General features: G+C 39.5%; 1 protein-coding gene across 1 annotated transcript; it reads left to right on the top strand.

Moving 5' to 3' along the window:
• Positions 1-6,038: 6,038 nt before the first annotated feature.
• On the top strand, positions 6,039-14,495 carry LOC143859833 (putative sulfate transporter 3.5). Its single transcript, XM_077370401.1, has 11 exons — positions 6,039-6,377; positions 7,197-7,404; positions 7,507-7,678; positions 8,127-8,369; positions 10,313-10,429; positions 10,567-10,693; positions 11,241-11,527; positions 12,848-13,038; positions 13,612-13,697; positions 14,050-14,126; positions 14,205-14,495. The coding sequence occupies exons 1-11, from the start codon at positions 6,059-6,061 to the stop codon at positions 14,385-14,387; spliced, it is 2,010 nt and encodes a 669-aa protein (XP_077226516.1). The 5' UTR covers positions 6,039-6,058; the 3' UTR covers positions 14,388-14,495.
• Positions 14,496-19,702: the final 5,207 nt, after the last annotated feature.

Below are 19,702 nucleotides of genomic sequence, written 5' to 3' on the forward strand. Positions count from 1 at the left end.
CACTGTAAAAACTTATAATATGATACATTGCAAATAGGTGAACTGGTGGATCCCATACGTGATCAAAGACATGGATCTCCAATTTGCCAAAAATCTGTGATTGGATGATCTAATCATAAGATCAAAATGAATGGATAGTAAAAGTAAAAAAAACACGAGGGTGGCTAGAAATATATTTAATCAAATAGTTAAGGTCAACCTACCAATGTGATTTTGGGGGCATGGTAGATGTGAGGCAGGCACTACCCTATGGCTTGTCTGGATCAAAGCCGGATGCCATCCCATGCGGACATCCATGATGCGTGTTGTTAAATCGAGTTCAACCACAAATTTTATTTTTTTTTTTAAATCACTCCTAAGTAATTAAAAGTTAGAATGCTAGGGACCATTGCAGAAAGGCAATTCGCGGCTGGGTGTTGCATTTGAGAGCAGCCACCTAAGGTGAATTAAATCCAACAGCTAGCTGCGAAATGCCTTTATGCGATGGTCCCTAGCAAATCCCAAGCATCCTTCTATTTGTAATAATACGTGGACCCTCTCCCTAATGGCTAGCTTTTAAGGGTGAGTTCTACCTAGGTCCCAATAGGTGGTATGAGAGCCGGGGCGTGGTAACCCTAGTGTGCCTCATGGAAAAATCCCTCTGAAAAGATCACGATAACCCCGGTATGCCCCCGAAGATGCGCAAAAACACTTGAGGAAGATCTCGTAGTTCTCACGTTGCTCCACAACGGCGGGGCAAGATTCTCCATGTTGCTTCAGTGTGGAGGGGGGATTGTTGGGGGTTCCACGCAAAAGCAAAGATCCCATGTCAGATAAGTGAATGGATGTGGATAGGCCTATAAGGACTTAGGCACCTTCTCCTTAAGGGCTAGCTTTTAAGGGTGAGTTCTACCCTGGTCCCAACATAAACCAATTCTTCATATCAAGTTTGTAAATCTCCATTGTTCATACGGTAAGAATTATCTAAGCTGGGAGACTTTTAGGACATCACCTATGAATTTTAAATCTTACAAGATGAATGGTTTGGATAATAGAAGAAATGGCCACCACTTGTATCTTGCTTGTCCATATTACTTTGAGTAGAAATAGACGAGCAGAATATAATACCTCGATTTTTAAAGTCAAATCATGAGCCTTTAAGTAGTTCAATTTCATGCTCCCTTAACTGCCCTTTCAAGATTGAAATTATTTCCTAGTCTCAGCTTACTTATTTCAGATTATACTTTGTTCCAATCCTGCCATGTATCAGGAGAGATGCCTCCCATATCTTATTTTCCAAGAACTTTTAATTGCTCTTCTACTCACTAATAATTAGTGATTTTTTAATCTTTAACCAACCGAATCTTTAAAAAGAAATGATAACCCGACGTGCCCACTCACATTTGGACATGCTAATGTGCCATGTGAATGTGATCTGAACCACAAAAATAATTCAAGCAACTTGCCATTGGTCTAGCATGATCTAATGATCTGAGCCCCATGAGACCAGGACCATATGGGTCATCACTCATCACAAGATCATCAACCATGTCAAGGGTTCATATTATACACACTTTCATGTGGGGCCCAATGTTGATCATCAAGATTCAATCCTATCTGTTGATCTTTAGACTATGAATATATAGGGCAAGTTTGGCAACAGTGAACAATTATTCCAAGGAATACTCATGGGACCAATTGAGAGAGCCAAGGCGGGGGGGTTGTTGTGTGGGGTGGCGTGGGGGAGGGACTTAAGAAGGCTGGAGGGGATGAAGCATGAAAAATCCGTAAAACAGTTTTAAATTAAATACCCTACTTCCTACTTCAAATTGGGGTTTTCCCCTGTTGTTGAGGGGCTTTTCATGCCTCTATCACGCCCACCCTCTCAAGTATCTCTCTCATTGTCCAGTTCTCATGACACGTCAGACTAATATTCCATGGAATTTTTTTTTTTCATTGTTTCCAAACATGCCCATTACAGTTACAACCAAGGAAATATTTAGGCACCAAAAATAAAAGAGAGCAAAAGAATGGTATCAGAAAATCTATTGAAAGAGACTGTTTTTTTCTACAGTAAAAGAAATATATATGAAGCATTTTTTATGAGTTATTATTTCTTTTTATAGTAGCCGAGGGCCGTGTAATAGGTCTGAGTCATGGTGAGGCCAAGAAGGAAAGCTGCAGCCACTACAGAGATTAAAGTCCAAGGGTTCTTGAAGTAGTTTTGCATAAGGTTAGAACGCCACTCACGAATTCTTCTGCTCCACCTCTTCGTGCTCTTCACATAGTGTTCATTCAACATATCTCGCACTTCACATAGAGGACTAAAAGGATCAGAGTACACGTCCGTCGCAAGCTCTTTAGTTAGATCAGCAATAGATTCATTGCAACCAATCGTGCTTTGTATAAGCTCTAGCGAACGGAGTAACCGAGCATCCTCCTTGGAATTGATCAAACCATACATGAAGACAACGAAGGAACTCACTTCACAGCGGCCTATGGTTGGGTGAAGCCGCTCAAAGGCGAGAACATTGAGGTAGAAGGACGCGGTTTCACCTTCAATTATGAAAACTGGTAGACTAAGGATACCTGTTAAAGTATAAAAGATTAAATAACATCATCTTCAACAGCTTTAAGCTTTTGGAGTGATTGGTTATTTCACATGGTATTAGAGCCAAAGGTCCACAGTTCAAACTTCCTTGATAGCAAAAATCCACATGCAATGGCCAAACCCAAAAGAGGGGCCACATGTGCCACGTGTGGCCAACCCTAGAAAGAGGAGCCACATGTGGGGGAGTGTTGAAGTATAAAAGATTAAATAACACCATCTCCAATAGCTTAAGCTTTTGGAGTGATTGGTTGTTTCACAGTACCATTACTAAATGTAATATTTCTTATGCTTTTAGTTTTGCTCCTTCTGAACTCAACTCCAGCATCGTGAAGGTCCGACGCTGACCGGATGACGGCCGAAAGTAAACGCCTACTCGTCTTTTTCTGTATTTTGATGGGTTAGAAGCAAGGTTGAATATCTCTCCTTTTTTTCTTTTTTTCTATCTTATTAATAATATTCGGTTTAGGGTTGGGTTTAGGGCATTCGTTAGGGTTATGTTTCGATAAAAAAAAAAAAAAAAAGGGCAGTGATAAATCGACCCCCCAAATGATAAATCGACTCCCCATGTGTCTATCTCTCTCCTCTTTCTCTCTCTAACCCAGAGGAGAGAGAAAGACACATGGGGAGTCGATTTATCATATTTGGGAGTCGATTTATCACTCCCCAAAAAAAAAGTCTCAATACATTTGTAGAAGTCTCCTAACATTCTCAAAACATGAGTAAAAAGAAAAAGAAAATCATAAAGAGGCGCAAAAATAAGATGAATCGAAACACAATAATAAAAGGGGATGTTACCACTCCCAATTTCTTCTCTTTTTTTTCCCTAAAAATGCCCGCATTGCCCTTGTTTATTCTTGTTTTCCTAAAAATAAAATCATTTTTAGGCAAACAAAAAAGACAAAAAAGAGGTGGAAATGTCATTTCCCAAGCAAAATTCTTAAAGACAAAAATGCCCTTTTTTTCTTCTTTTTTTTCTTTTCCTTGCATCCCACGCCAATGTTTATTTATCTTTTCTCAAAAAATATTCATTTGTCAGGAAACAAAAACAGACAAAAGTAGTGAGGAAAAATCATTTTACAAACAAAATTCTTACAGAGGCCGATAATGGGAGGCAGATTAGCCAACTTGGCATAGCTGATCCCTTGAGGAATTGCAAGGCTGGCGATAGTAATTCCCGAGAGAAGATCATGACACACGTGCCTAAATGAAAACATGACACACGTGCCTAAATTTTGCTTCTCTCCAGTACTCCCACCCCCCCCCCCCCCCCCCCGCATTGTATGGGAAAGGATCCACGATGCATGCTGGGCCCACCACCTATTGGGACCCCACTTCACTCCTTTTTCTAATGAATGTTGAACCCATTTCTCGGTTCATGTGCCTAATTAAAAAAATTTTGATAATATATAGAGAAAGAGCAATGATAGATATAAGGGAGCCCTTGCATAAAGAGCCGCAGAAGGGCTCTTCATTGGATCCAAGTCATTTTCAATTACATTTTAAAATTAGCTGAAAAGGTAAAATCAGTTACATTTGATGATGTGGATCCAATCAAGAGCCCTTTTTTGGCTCTTTATGCAAGGGCTCCCTTGTATCTATCATTCCTCATAGAGAAAAGTACGGAATGAGGGCCGATGTTTAGTGAGAATACGAATTGTGGGCACCTTTTAAAAGAAGAACAAAAAAAGGGCTAAACTTCAAAATCGGGTGGTCAAAAACCCAAATACCCTTCCGACATCGACAGAATCCTCCTTTTTTCATTACTGCCACTTAAATTGGCACGATTCACGAGGCTTCTTTGGTTCATTTAAATGTGTATTTGAACCGAGAGAACCTTGGGTTCGTTTCCATCTTGGCCGTCGGAAATAACTAGAGACGGATGGATCTTGACACGCGTTGGAAAACTTTTTGGAACCCCGATGTTATTGTACTTTTTGGAACATTGACAATATCTTTTGGCTTAGAACGGTAGACGTTATCTTTTCTCACTTATTTTTTCAACATGTGTTAGACATCCAACCGTCTCTAGGTATTTCTGACAGTCAAGATAGAAATAATGGGTACGCCGATGGAAATAATGGTTACAGAGAGAGAGGAATAATGGGTACCCGCCGACGAAAATAATGGGTACACCGATAGAAATAATGGTTACAGAGAGGGGAAGATGAATAGTACGCCGATGGAAATAATGGTTATAGAGAGGGGAATAATGGGTACGCCGACAGAAATAATGGGTATGCCAATGGAAATAATGGTTACAGAGAAGGGAATAATAGTTACAGAGAGGGGTATTATTAAAAGACGCCACTGTTTCATATTGATGTCCACGTGGCGTGGATCCGACTGTCTATTCATATTGGCGACGGCCAAGATTTAAAGGAACCCAAGGACTCTGGGTTCACAGAAAGATTTCAATCCAAATCAAACCGACTATGTATAGAGCCGCTAGCATTTCAAAAAGTTTTTCAACACGTGTCAGGCATCCATCCGTCTCTAGGTATTTCTGACGGGCAAGATAGAAACGAACCCAAGGTTCTGTGACTTCTATCGGTTCAAAAACCAAACGAACCAAAAGAACCTCGTGAAACACGCCGTAATGAAAAAGGAGGCTTAATGATGTTTCTGTTGATGTCAGAATGGTATCAAGGTCTTTTTCCAACCCAATTTTAAATATTAGCCCGTTTTTTGTTCTTGTTTTAAAAGGTACCCGCAATCCGTATTTTCACTAAACATCGGCCCACATTCCGTACTTTTCTCTAATGTATATTTGCTGTTGTAAAACTGCTTTCCTGCTATAAGAAGGAAAGTGATATAGTCGCCCCCTCATCTTACTTGGGCCTATTTTCATGCTAAAGTTGGTTGCACTAAACTCTCTATAAAGCAAATAAAAGAACCCACTGCCTAATATCTAACATCTGCTGCATGCACTCCTTTTTACCTTATGTTTCTGCTTATTTCCGAAGGGCTGTTCACCAAGAGGATAGAAATCCTTGGTTAAGCAAACCATCTTGTTTACTTTTCACCAATGTTACTCAGATAATACTTCATCTAAGAATAACGGTCGACTTGAACAGAAGATAGGGGGTGGCCCGGGTAAGAAAAAGGGGCGAATATTTCACTTCCCAATTGTTTACATGGCAATGAGTCCGGTCAAGGGTACATAATCCTACCTGGTCTTTTTCTTTCTTAATCTTATGATCTTATCAAAATATCCCATCCCCCAAAGACTAAAATCCCATTTTTGCATGATCCGGATAATCTCCAACTAATCACACGAATACGACCCTAACCATCCAATCAAATCCTTCCACGTTCCCTAATAACCCCTTCTAAAATTAGGCATCACACCCATTCCATTTCCACGTAGGTGAAATATAAATACGTGAGAATCTCGTTCCTATCATTCACAATCTTCTCTGCATCTCTCTCTCTCTCTCTCTCACTCCCTTGCCCCCTTTTTCTTCAGCCATGGGAAACAATGACGGATATAATCATTCGGTGACTGTGAATTTCTCAAACACAAGAGGTTTTGAGACATCTTTCAAATCCTCACTGAAAGAGACTTTCTTTCCCGATGATCCTTTTCGTCAATTTAAAAACCAATCGGCTTTGGGAAAAGTGGGCAAGGTGATTAAATATTTTTTACCAGTTCTCGAATGGGGACCCAAATACAGACTCAATCTTTTCCGTTATGATCTTCTCTCGGGAATTACTATCGCCAGCCTTGCAATTCCTCAAGGGATCAGCTATGCCAAGTTGGCTAATCTGCCTCCCATTATCGGCCTCTGTAAGAATTTTGTTTGTAAAATGATTTTTCCTCACTACTTTTGTCTGTTTTTGTTTCCTGACAAATGAATATTTTTTGAGAAAAGATAAATAAACATTGGCGTGGGATGCAAGGAAAAGAAAAAAAAAAGAAGAAAAAAAGGGCATTTTTGTCTTTAAGAATTTTGCTTGGGAAATGACATTTCCACCTCTTTTTTGTCTTTTTTGTTTGCCTAAAAATGATTTTATTTTTAGGAAAAGAAGAATAAAGAAGGGCAATGCGGGCATTTTTAGGGGAAAAAAAAGAAGAAATTGGGAGTGGTAACATCCCCTTTTATTATTGTGTTTCGATTCATCTTGTTTTTGTGCCTCTTTATGATTTTCTTTTTCTTTTTACTCATGTTTTGAGAATGTTAGGAGACTTCTACAAATGTATTGAGACTTTTTTTTGGGGAGTGATAAATCGACTCCCAAATATGATAAATCGACTCCCCATGTGTCTTTCTCATCTCTGGGTTAGAGAGAGAAAGAGGAGAGAGATAGACACATGGGGAGTCGATTTATCATTTTGGGGGGTTGATTTATCACTGCCCTTTTTTTTTTATTCGAAACATGTGTAAAATTATGTTTCCAATACACCCTAACGAATGCCCTAAACCCAACCCTAAATCGAATATTATTAATGAGATAGAACAAAAGATAAAAAGAAGAGATATTCAACCTTGCTTCTAACCCATCAAAATACAGAAAAAATATAGCATTAAACCTTTATGTGAAATATAGGGACACATTAGGAGTCTCATATTAATGGTTATTTTTTATTTTGGTGATTTTGTTGTAGATTCGAGCTTCGTGCCGCCTTTGATTTATGCATTGTTCGGAACTTCAAGGCATCTCGCTGTGGGAACGGTCGCGGCAGCGTCGTTACTTGCTGCTTCCATTATAGAAAAAGAAGTTTCATTCACTGAAGATCCCGATTTGTATCAACATTTGTTCTTCACCGCAGCTTTCTTTTCTGGAGTTTTTCAGGCTGCATTGGGAATTTTCAGGTATAGAGGGAAGGGATGTTCTGTTTTTAGATGTTTTGTTTTTTCAGATTGCATTGTGGAAAATGAATTCCTCTGTTTTTTTTTTTTTTTTTTTTTTTACAGGCTCGGGATTTTGGTAGATTTTCTGTCTCGCTCGACAATACTCGGATTCATGGGCGGAACTGCGATCATCATAATCCTTCAACAGTTGAAGAGCATGCTTGGTTTGACGCATTTTACGACGAAAACTGATATAGTTTCTGTGATGGAAGCTATCTTCTCCCAAACCAGCGAGGTTTGCCTATTTTTAATACAAAACTCATCTTTTTCTTTTTCTCTGTTTCCTTTTTTATTCTTTTTTATGTTTCCGGCCCAGGATGAGAGGGCCCTTGTGTCCATCATTCCTCTGTTTTAAATAACCTTGGGGCTGACCCAAGTTTTCCAATTACATATAACGAGAAATTATATGGTGTAAGGCCTTACAACAATAAGGCCTTTCTACGGTGGAAGTACCACCCTAGACATTTGATCCAACCGCAGCTCCTCAAAAAGTGAGCTGTTGTTTGATCAAATATCAAGGGCAGTACCCCAACCGTAGTGTTGTAAGGCCTTACACCATATAAAATCTCTTATATAACATACTTGATTTGCACTTTATCATGCTCATAGGCAAACCAATTATCGTTAATCTAGACCATCCGTATGGTGGGTCCTAATTTATTTTTTTTTTCGTGTGTGTGCAGTGGCGATGGGAGAGTGTAGTTTTGGGGTTAGGGTTTCTTGCGCTACTGCATCTTAGAAAATATGTTTTAATTGAATCATATATATGGAAATTTTCTATTAAAACCTTAACAATGTGTAAATTAATGCAGAGAAAAAGACAACCAAAGCTATTCTGGGTTTCAGCCATATCCCCTATGTTAGTCGTGGTGATGGGTTGTCTTATCGCTTATTTCGCCGATGCAGAGAAGCATGGGATTCATATAGTTAAGTGCCCCTTATCCACATATTTATTCGATATTAATACTTGATATGCCCCTCTTTTTGTTTCTATGGTTTGGTTCTCCTTTCTTAGGGGATGATATTACTTCATGGAGCCCACTTTTACAATTCTAGCATGATCTGGACCCTTTATCTGGACCTATTTTAATGTTCTACTTATAGATATGCTAATGTAAATTTGGTAGATCTGATCCTACCACATAAGCCAACAGCCAGTCTATATGGTGTTTGGGTCCCACTATCATCGGATGATCTTAGTCCCTTGATCAAGGATGATGAAAAAGAGACCCTTCTAGGTTTCCCAAGCTTGATGATCAGTTTGTTTTCATGCCCCGATCAATCGATCATTCGGATGGGAAATGAAAGTTAAAACCTTAAAAAAAGTGAAATCTCTTTTAAATATTAAATGTCTTATACATGAAAGTTTCTTTATGGCAATGTTAGATACTAGGGCTGCAACTCGGGTCGGGCGGGTCGGGTTTTGGAGAACCCAACCCTACCCGAGAAATATCTCGGGTCGGGTCGGGTCGGGTTTTTTTTCGGAAAACCCACGATTCCCAAACCCAGCCCTACCCATGATAAATCTCGGGTCGGTTCGGGTCGGGTCGGGTTTTTTCACGTTGACGCAAATTTTTAAGGAAAATTCTTGTTTGGCAAGGCAACTCAACTCATAGAAGCAGAAATTACACTCACATTACAATTGAATCAAACAATGATGTAATTACACTCACATCACACTTGAATCAAACAATGCTGTAATCAAACAATGTTGTAATTACAATCAAACAATGCTGAATCAAACACTTGAATCAACTCAACTCATAGAAGCAGAAATTACACTCACATACAGTGGGTGCGTGGGTTTTCACTTTTAACTTTGGGATAATTACATTTACACCCCCTCTAGTTTCTGACACATCCACTTCTACCCCTGTAGTTTAAAACGTGACAAATACACCCCTGTAGTTTCAATTTGTTTAAGGTTTGCCCCCTCAGCTGAAGGTTCGTCCATAGATTGAAGGGTTAGGATGATCCGATGGAGCTGATTTTTTGGGCACACCATATCTATGTTAGAACCCATCAAATGAACGCTTTGGATCATCCAAATAATGTGGGCCTCTACCCGAATCCAAACACTACCAAAAAATCATCCAAATAATGTGGGCCCACATTGTTTGGATGATCCAAAGCGTTCATTTGATGGGTCCTGACATAGATAGGGTGTGCCCAAAAAATCAGCTCCTCGGATCATCCTAACCCTTCAATCTATGGACGAACCTTCAGCTGAGGGGGCCTACCTTAAACAAATTGAAACTACAAGGGTGTATTTGTCACGTTTTAAACTATAGGGGTGGAAGTGGATGTGTCAGAAACTAGAGGGGGTGTAAATGTAATTATCCCTTTAACTTTTAACTAACAATAGAAAAAAATGTACATACTATAACTTATGTAACTCGGGTCGGGTCGGGCCCCTTCAAACCTGGCTCGACCCGAGATTCATGCGGGCTTTTGAATGCTGAACCCGGCTCGACCCGAAACCCATGAAACCTGAATCCGACCCAAGCTATTTTCGGGTCGGGTCGATGCGGGTCGGGTAAAACCCGGCTCGAGTTGCAGCCCTATTAGATACCTTGTAAATGTAACTATTTAGGGGCTGTTTGGATACATGGATTTTATAATCCAGGATTGTAAATCTTGGATTTTATGTAACCTGGATTTTACAATCCTGAATTAAAAAAATATGGTTTTAGCTTATAAGATCCTGGTTTTATCTTGTAAAATCCTTACAATCCGGGATTCTTTTTTTTTTTTTTTTTGAAATAGCTACAATCCGGGATTCTAAACAGCCTTATAGAGTATTCTTCGTAATTTTAGAATATTCTTCAAAATTTATGCATAATCTGACGATATATAATTTTTTTGGTAGGTGGGTCACTTGAAAAAAGGAATAAATCCTTCATCTCTAAAACTTTTGAACTTCGATTCGCGATATCTTCCAGCAACCTTAAAAGCTGGGCTACTGACGGGCACCCTAGCTCTAACTGTAAGAGACTTGAGAAGAAGGGATTGTATTTTTATCTCTTTTTCTCAACAATTTTCAGAAGAAACTTATTCATATGTTTATCATAATTGTATCATTGGTTTTCAGTATTAGTGATTAGTATCTATTTTATAATGCAGGAAGGCATAGCAATTGGGAGGATCTTTGCAGTTATGAAAAACTACCACGTAGATGGGAATAAGGAGATGATAGCTTTTGGGATGATGAACATCGTTGGATCTTTCACATCATGCTACTTGACCACGGGTACAATGATCTGGGCCATCAAATTACTAACGTGAAATGATAGTGGAAATACAACCATTTTTTAGGAGAAGACAAACAAAAGGAGGCCTAGATGTTACAAACAAAACGAGATCAAGATGTTAGAAACCATTTTCATTGGGCCCACCTCATTTTATTACAATGAGGTTGCACCATACAAAGAGAGATTTATGAGAAGTTTATCGAGAGAGAGAGAGAGAGAGAGAGAGAGAGAGAGAGAGAGAGAGAGAGAGAGAGAGAGAGAGAGAGTGCAATAACCAATTAAAATTATGAGACAAATCAGAAAAAGAAGGAAAAGAAACAGAAACTTGTTAAAGAAAGGGCTGGCTTACAAAAAAAATGACCCTTTGATCGTAGTATATGTAGAATTATGGTACTATTCCCACATAACTGCCTAAAGATTTTAGATAGAAAACTAAAACTGAGGTATATGATCTCATACATATACTTTCATTGTAATGGACAAGTACTAACTAATAACCGTGGTGGCAAAACCTAACATAAATTGGGGATGTGTTTGATTTTTCAGGGCCATTTTCAAAATCTGCGGTGAATTGCAACTCGGGGTCTAAGACCCAAATGTCAAATGTGGTGATGTCAATTTGCATGATGCTTACACTCTTGTTCTTAGCTCCTCTTTTCAGCTACACTCCTCTAGTCGCCCTCGCAGCGATTATCACCAACGCCATGCTCGGACTCATTGAATACAGGGAGGCTTACCATGTTTTCAAGGTTGACAAGTTTGATTTTCTTATTTGCATGGCTGCCTTTATTGGCGTTGTCTTCTTTAGCATGATCGTTGGTTTCATGATGTCGGTAACCATCTTTATCTCTGCTATTGTTATTGTTGAAGTATAAATGATTAAGGCCCTGTTCGTTTGGGATTATGACAACCGATGGTGAGCCCCCATCCTGATTATTGGACTCAAATTACATTCATTTTGAGTCCAATAATCAGTTTGAGGGCTCATCATCGGTTATCATAACCCCAAATGAACAGGGCCTAAATAACACCAACTCTATGGGCATGTTCTTCATTTAAGATTATGACAACCGATTGTGAATGCTAAACTTGATTATTGGACTCGTTTAGGTAATAGGTTTGGCACTTACAATCGGTTGTAATAATCTTAAACCCAAGGTTTTGGAGTAATTGGTTGTTTGGCATGGTACTCTCAATTCTCTTTGTCCCCTACCCTCCTTAACCCTCTCCCACCGCTTGAGAAACCAATATTACAAGGAAAAAACTTTCATGGCTGCCACGTTTTCTTTTTCCTATTTCTAGCCACGTCTCACCACCCTCTCCTCACTTATGTCCTCTCAATTCTCTTTGTCCGCTACCCTCATTAATCCTCTCCCACCGCTTGAGAGACCAATATTCCATTGAAAAAACTTTCATGGCTGCCAAATCTTAGTTAATTTTCAATTAATTCCTAACGAGTGTTTATGTAAAACACTCACGGTGATTTTTTTGAAATGGAAGGTGGTGGTCCAATTGAGACCAGCCTTGAGAGGACACGGTGTTGTGGGGAACGAGGCTTGTTGCCTTCAAGCCGGAGTCGTTGCTCTTAGTACCCGGAGCTATGTCAGAACGGGCAAGTCGGACTTCGATGCCTTGTGTGCACCACCCTGCCAATGAGGTTAGGAACAAATATCCCACCACCTTAAAGCCCCCCGCATGGAGTTACAAGCTCACGCGACTGAGCTCGGCAAAACACTCAAGGTGATAAACAAGGAAGGAGATAAAGATTCAGATTAGATTAGGAGTAGATCATCCTAATCAAATCAAGTCACCTACTTCAACACCCACACAATCCAATGATCTTATGAGATCTGATCTATAAGCGAGAGTTTGATGGGGACCCCCACCTGTTTATTAGATAAATATAAAGATGTTGCACATTAGGAACAAGTTATCATCCAACTCGGAACATATGAGAGGGGGGATACAAACCTTGAAATAAACAAAAGACAGAGCACTAAAGCTAAGAGTTCAATCTGATCAATAATCTTAAATTACATAATCGGCAAGTTTGGTGGGAATATATTGGATTCTTTTTTAGCATCTTGGGCGAGGAATGCAGCAAGTTGTTATTGTCATTTATTTATGTTTCTATTATTTGTTGCAACTTGCAGGTAGGACTTTCTATAATCAGAGCACTGTTATATGTAGCTAGACCTGGGGTGGCTAAGCTTGGGAATGTACCAAACACTTCAATTTATCGTGATGTGGAGCAATATAATGGCATGGTTGGGGTCCCAAGCATGTTAATTCTTCAACTAGGATCCCCAATTTACTTTGCAAACGCTGGTTACATAAGAGAAAGGTAAATGCTAATACCAATAGTCATATTGATTCACTTGATGTCCAATTTTCAGTACTATCAGCTCCCATAGTTTTTTCAAAAAAAACCACTTGTGGATCTTAATGGGGTTTAAAGTAGGGGTGAAACTCGATTTTTGGGAATTTTGGTCGACCTTTTACCATAAAATCGCTCGGTTCGGATTGATTCCAATTCATTTTTCAGCAAATACTCAACCCAACCCGACCCAAATTGCACTCCACTTTAAAGACGTAAAGATAGTTGCCTTGTAATATATTGGCAAGTGATCACCATGGTTAGCCCCCTAAGTTTAGGCCTACCCTATTATTAGGGGGTATCTTCAGTATTTGTACCGAGAGTATTTATATTATTGTAAAAGGGTGATTTAATTTAAGGTGATGTGAAATAGTTATAGCTTGGGGGACCGAGAGAAAAGCTTGTTGCCCTAATTTAAAACTTTCCTATCTTTCCTTAGGACATAGGCACACTGCTGATTACGGTTTGATCTGAGATTATATTAACAGTTGGGATTTTTCATTGTCCATAAGTAAAAGATTCTTTATGTCTTTTCACCAGGATTACGAGATGGGTCGAAGAAGAAGATGAGAAAAATATAAATTCCAAAGGGGATGACTTGCAATTTATCATACTAGACTTGAGTGGTAAGTTCTTTTTTTTTCTTTTTTGAATGGCTTGAGTGGTAAGTTCTTCTGTTGCAATAACTTTAGTTCAGAAGAAAACAAAGTGGTTTTATGATTGGAAAATGGCCTATTGTGCATACAAGGAATAGTAGGTGTATGTGCTCTTCAGCACCATTGAATCCCAATGCTTTGGTGAATTGGTGGGGTTGTAAGGCCCACCAACTGCTTGAGCAATGGGTCTATTTTAGATTAGTCCACAGCTCCTTAGAAAGTAGTGAGCTTCACACCACCAAAACAGTGGAGAAAAGTGCACAGTTATTACTTCGTCTATGTGTGTTACGGTTCCTTTACTGAAGTATCTTTATTCTTTTAGGGGTCACATCCATTGATAAAACTGGCATTGATATGCTCAATGAAGTTCTAAGAAGGAATGAGAGAAGAGGGATCAAGGTACGATATAGCTTCTCCTTATTTCATTCCATAAAGAGTAGATGGAACTCTAAATATTTTTGTGGTTTATTTGTGCAGGTCGCATTTACAAATCCCAGGATTGACGTTGCAGAGAAATTTGTGGCATCTGATCTTCTCGAGAAGACTGGGAAAGAATGGGTCTTTTTGTCGGTTAGAGAGGCCATCTCGTCGTGTAATTCAATGCTTCAAGAGTCCAAGGAGAAAGAAGTTGCAAGACTCCAAGGTCATTGTATAGAGTAAACCTCTTTAATTACAACAAAATGTAATTGTTTGATGGTGTATATATAAACTTAATAAACTATTGCGATTGTGACTGGCCCTTATCTGTCTATGTACACATCAAGCACAATGATAATTGATGATGAGACAAGAAAGAGATTGAATGAAGTTCTATTGTGTCTATTTTGTTGGATCAAACATACTACCAAAACTCGTTAACTCAAAACTCGCCCGAGTTGACTCAAGTTGCAAAGAACTGGTAGCAATAGAAATGTGTAGAACCAACCCAGAGACCAAACACGAAATTACAACAAAGAATTGTGTTGTGTCCCTACCAAGGATTTAAATTTCGGTTTCGGCCACCAAAATTTCCGCTGAAATCCGGTAAAAAAAGTATTAATTTATTATTTAGTAAATTTCGGCCGAAATTAGCGAAATTTCGCCCGAAGTTTCAGGAAAAAATTTTTTTTTGAAAAAAATTCAATTTATCAAAATTTCAGCCGAAATTTCGGTTTCGGTCCCAACCAAAATCCAAATGAAATCCGAATTTCGGATTTCAGCCGAAATTTAAAACCATGATCCCTAGACTCCCTACTGAAGGAGGCAGAACAGTTTATGAAGGTGGTCCTAAAGAGGAATGCCAAAGTGCCAAACGATTAAAAAAAAAAAAAAAAAAAAAACCAGAAAGCGCTGCTTGTTCATTGGTTTGACCTTTTTCTTGGTTGGACCTAAACTAGACACTTCACACATGTTGACCCTAGCTTAGTCAAGTTGTCTATTGGTTCAAATTTTGCCCAGCCAGCCTTGGTCTGTCTAGATATATGGTGCCCGACCGTCAAGTACCGTTGTCACGTGACAGTCGGGCATCATATAATTTCTCACCAAACTAACCCTTAGTTAAACTCAGATCCTGAGAATCAATGATATATTTTGGGCGTGGAGGTGAAAATATCATCTCCCTATATTTTTAAAAAGATTCATCATTTAACAAATTGCGTAATTTTACATGGATAAGTTTTCAAAGAAGATACTTTATCTAGACTATCCAATGTTTTATAAGGGGTGAGGAATTAGTTGGATGTATAATTTGTACAGGATACCCAAATTTCAATTCTATTTAAAACCTTTTTAAAATATCAAATTTCTAACACACCGACATTTGCAATTGCGTTCCATATTATGATTGATGATCCCTGGAATCCAGCTACTTGATCTAGCCTGGTAGAGCCTGTGATCCTGCGCTCACAGAGAAAGTGTTAGTGGGCCAGGAGGTGTGGCTCCGGACACTCAAGTCAGAAACGGGCCAACACAGACATGCAAGTGGATGAAGGGGAAGGGATAAAGAGCCTGAACGGATTACCAACGAGAGGGAGGATCAATGCTTGCCCTTATTTGAGAGGGAGGATCAATTCTCTGGGGCTAGATCAAGCTGGCCGATGTTAGGTGCAACGACTTCTTCATTCCGTCGGGCATTCGTCAGAGATCTCTTGTGCTCTGATACCAACTGACGCAGGGAGCGTCGAGCGGCAACACAAGATGGAGATCAACATAAGAAGCAACTAAAATAATCTCATGGGGGTTTGAAAACCCATGCCACGGTTTGGATAAAACCTCCAATATAACACGTGAAAGGAGTGAAGCTTCTTCACCCACGTGAAAGAGCCAATGCTCTCTTCACAAGTGATATCCCAAAAGTAAACTTTATTCAATCTCTCATTTCTTTCCTCATGCCATTATATAATATAGAGATTCAAAACTCAAGAATAGCAACCCTACAATATTTCGTTCGAAATTTCAATTGAAATTTCGGCCGAAATTTAATTTCACCCAAAAATCAAGATTTTTTAATTATTTAATACTTTCCCTAAGTTTCTGTAATTTCGGCCGAAATTTTCTATGAAATAAAATATTATTTTATTTGATTTCATAGATTTGGAGATATCCTCAACTCACTCTTTCTTTCTCTCATTATCATCTCCTCTTCTTATTCTAACATGATATCAAAGCCCTAGGGTTACGATGCCCTAGGGACCACATACGCATTGTCTTGCCTCCGCCTCTCAGCTCTCTCTCCTCCCTCCCTCTCTCTATCTCTATCCCTAACCCGTGAACAATACCGCAAATAATGCCGTGAACTGTACCTTGAACAGTAACTATGATAGTGTCGTGGATAGTACCCGTGGACAGTATTCCTGAACAGTACCGTGAATAGTGACGCCCCATCCAAACCTTGCCCCCACCTTATACTGCTTCCTTGTTCTTAAAGCCCTAACCCTAACCATAATTTAAATCTCCTATTTTTTTTTCCTTCGCAACTTTTTCTATTTTTCCTAGTGACCTAATCCACTAGATTGCCATTTTATTTTGACGTGTAGTTGTATGCCTCCCTCTACTATCTCTCTTCTCCAGAGCCGTAGTATGTCTTTTGGGCCCTTCTAAACTCCTTTTTCTCTCATTGTTTACTTCCTCCTTCCTTGTTTTTCCTACCCTTTCTCTTCTTCCCATCAAAGGTGTACACCACGTGTTTGCTGAAATGTTTGAGTGAGCTATTGTGCTTCCGCCTTCATCTCCTAACCTCTCCCTCCTCTCCTCATGGCTAGTGATCCTATGTTTTCTTATGCTCTGTCTCTTCGTCGGAGCTACGCTATTATAGTCAAGCTCCTCGTGTGATTCTTCACTTCTCTCTTGTCTATCCTCTATGGTAGTGTGCTTGAGGTTGTCTCTATATTTCTATCATCATGGATTCTCATCTTAGATCCCCTCGTACTACCGGATCGACTTGCCCGCCTTCGGCTCCCTTTCCACTGCTGACTTCTGCCCCCTTGATTTGGGCTTCTATTCTTGGAGCATATATTCGTGACGGATCTTCTGCTGTGGCGGTGGTTGTCTTTCCCCCTCCACTGGACTAGTTTGTATCTCCCGCGCTGACTATGATGAGTTTTTGCACCTGCATGCGCATCACCAAACCCATATTGCCCATTTTGCACAACCCAACAGTCCACCTGCTTCGCTTCTTACAACTCTAGTCCTTGGATTATTGATTCCGGGGATTCCAACCATATAACGAGTAACCCTGCTTCCCTTCACTCGTTTCAGCTCCTTTAGCTCGCTTCTACTATCACTTTAGCCGATGGGATCATTGCACCCATCTCTGGTACTGGCACTGTTTCCTCCTCACCCAGGTCTTATCTTGTCATCGGTCCTTTGTGTTCCTAAGTTGACCTTTAGTTTACTGTCTGTGACCCAAATTACCAAAACTCATCATTTTTTGTCCCTTTCTTCCCCTCTCATTGTGTCTTTCAGGACCTTTCCACTGGGAAGACGATTGCGTTTGGTCGTGTGGCCAATGGTCTCTATTACCTTGACTATGATCCTCCTCGTGATATGTTACAAAGCTCTGTTGATACCTATCAATGGCATTGCCCTCTCGGCCATCCTTTTCTTCAGCGACTTCAACAGTCCTCTGTTATCTCTGGCCCTCTTTAGTCCTTCCAATGCGAGGCCTGTGAGCTTGGGAAGCACCATCATACTTCCTACCCGCCGAGGCTGGTTAGTTGTGTCTCGCGTCCATTTGAGCTAGTCCACTCTGATGTCTGGGGTCCTTCCCGGATTATGTCTCTTCTAGGTTATCGATACTTCATCATTTTTGTTGATAATTTCTCCCGTATGACTTGGCTCTTTCCCCTTAAGGATCGATCCCAAGTGTTTTTAGCTTTTCATACTTTCCATGCCGAGATTACCACCCAGTATGACTGTCATCTTAAATCTTTGTTTACCCATAATGCTCGAGAGTACTTTTTCCTGCCTCTAATGGCTTTCAATAATTTGTATCCTCTCATGGTATTATCCATCAATCCTCTTATGCTTACACCTCGCAGCTGAATGGTGAAACCGAACACAAAATCAGGTCTTTGCTTGATATTGCCAGCACTCTCCTCTTCCAAATGCGGGTTCCTAAAGCCTATTGGAGCGATACCATCCTTACCGCCAATTTTTTGGCTAACCGGCTTCCCTCCTCAGTCGTTGATGGCAAATCCCTCTTTTCAATCTTACTTCCTCACCGTGATCCGTTTTCTCTTAACTTTTTCTATGTTTCCTTTTTTGGTTCCTTCTGTGTTTCTTGCCACAAAATTAAATTAGAGCTTGAATTTATACCATAATGCGCCCCCTTTTAACGTGAATTTTGGGCAAACTTTAACACTTTTTAACGTAAAATCACGTTACGAGGTGGGTGTGCATTATTCTACTGGGGGAGGTGTGAAAAAATCATCTCCTTTTCTAAAAACTCAACATTAAATTTACGTGAATAAAATATGTGAAACTATACATCCTTAAAACTTGTAAATCTTTTTTACTATTTGTAACCCTTACCTACATTAATCCTTCTAGCTTAACCAACTATGTACATACTATAGTCCTACTTTTTCTTTACATTTCTTGTTTGCTTCACCTGAGGTTGATTGCATGTTATGTTTTCTTCTTTTTTTTATTTACTTTTTTTTAGAGATTATCGTTTCTCGCCATTAATCATGCAAAACAAATTTTTATGAGGTAAAAATAGACCAAGAGCATTAAGAATATAAGGCATTTAGTAGTTACAGGGAAATTTGCATGTATACGATATCTGATATCTAGAAAGATATTTGCGTATGTACGGTATATAATAGTTGATGTAAACTTTACATTTACATAAGCAACCAACAAAAGCCCGTGGGAGAGTTCTAAATTAGAGGTGCAACTCTGGTTGGATTGGGTCCAACCCGAGTTCCAACCCGATGAGGTTCAACCTGACCCAACAGGAGAAACCCTTTTTTCCAACCCAACCCTTTAAGCTAACTGCAAATAATAATAATAATAATAATAATAAATAAATAAATAAAAATGTCCGGTTTCACAGGGTCCGGTTGCCCAAACCCTCAACCCGAACCGAAATCTACCCAGGTTAGGAAAACCCAATCCGACCCAAACCACACCCAACCTGACGCAACTTTTTCGGGTTGAACCCGACCCGAGTTGCACCATTATCTAAATCCGAATTTATTGCATTATTTTACAAAAATACCCTGATTTTTTACTTGATTGTAGTGTAGTAAAAGAAGACGTGCATTTTTTTCGAACCATTTCTAGTTATCATTCATCGAAGTATCGAGTGACCCTCTTCTCTAACCATTGACCCTGTGGCTGTGCAAAATGCATCGTGGTCCATGAGGAGGACAATTTCGTTTTGAGTGATGATAAATTCGCACCCACTGTAGGATAAGTCGCACCCTTGTTAACGTGATTTGACGTCAAAAAGCGTGAAAGTCAGCCAAAATTTGTCAATTCACGTTACAAGT

The sequence above is a fragment of the Tasmannia lanceolata genome, unplaced genomic scaffold, assembly GCF_043159265.1.
Source record: "Tasmannia lanceolata isolate RefF3 unplaced genomic scaffold, GAP_Taslan_0.1 ptg000003l, whole genome shotgun sequence".
Lineage (NCBI taxonomy): Eukaryota > Viridiplantae > Streptophyta > Magnoliopsida > Canellales > Winteraceae > Tasmannia > Tasmannia lanceolata.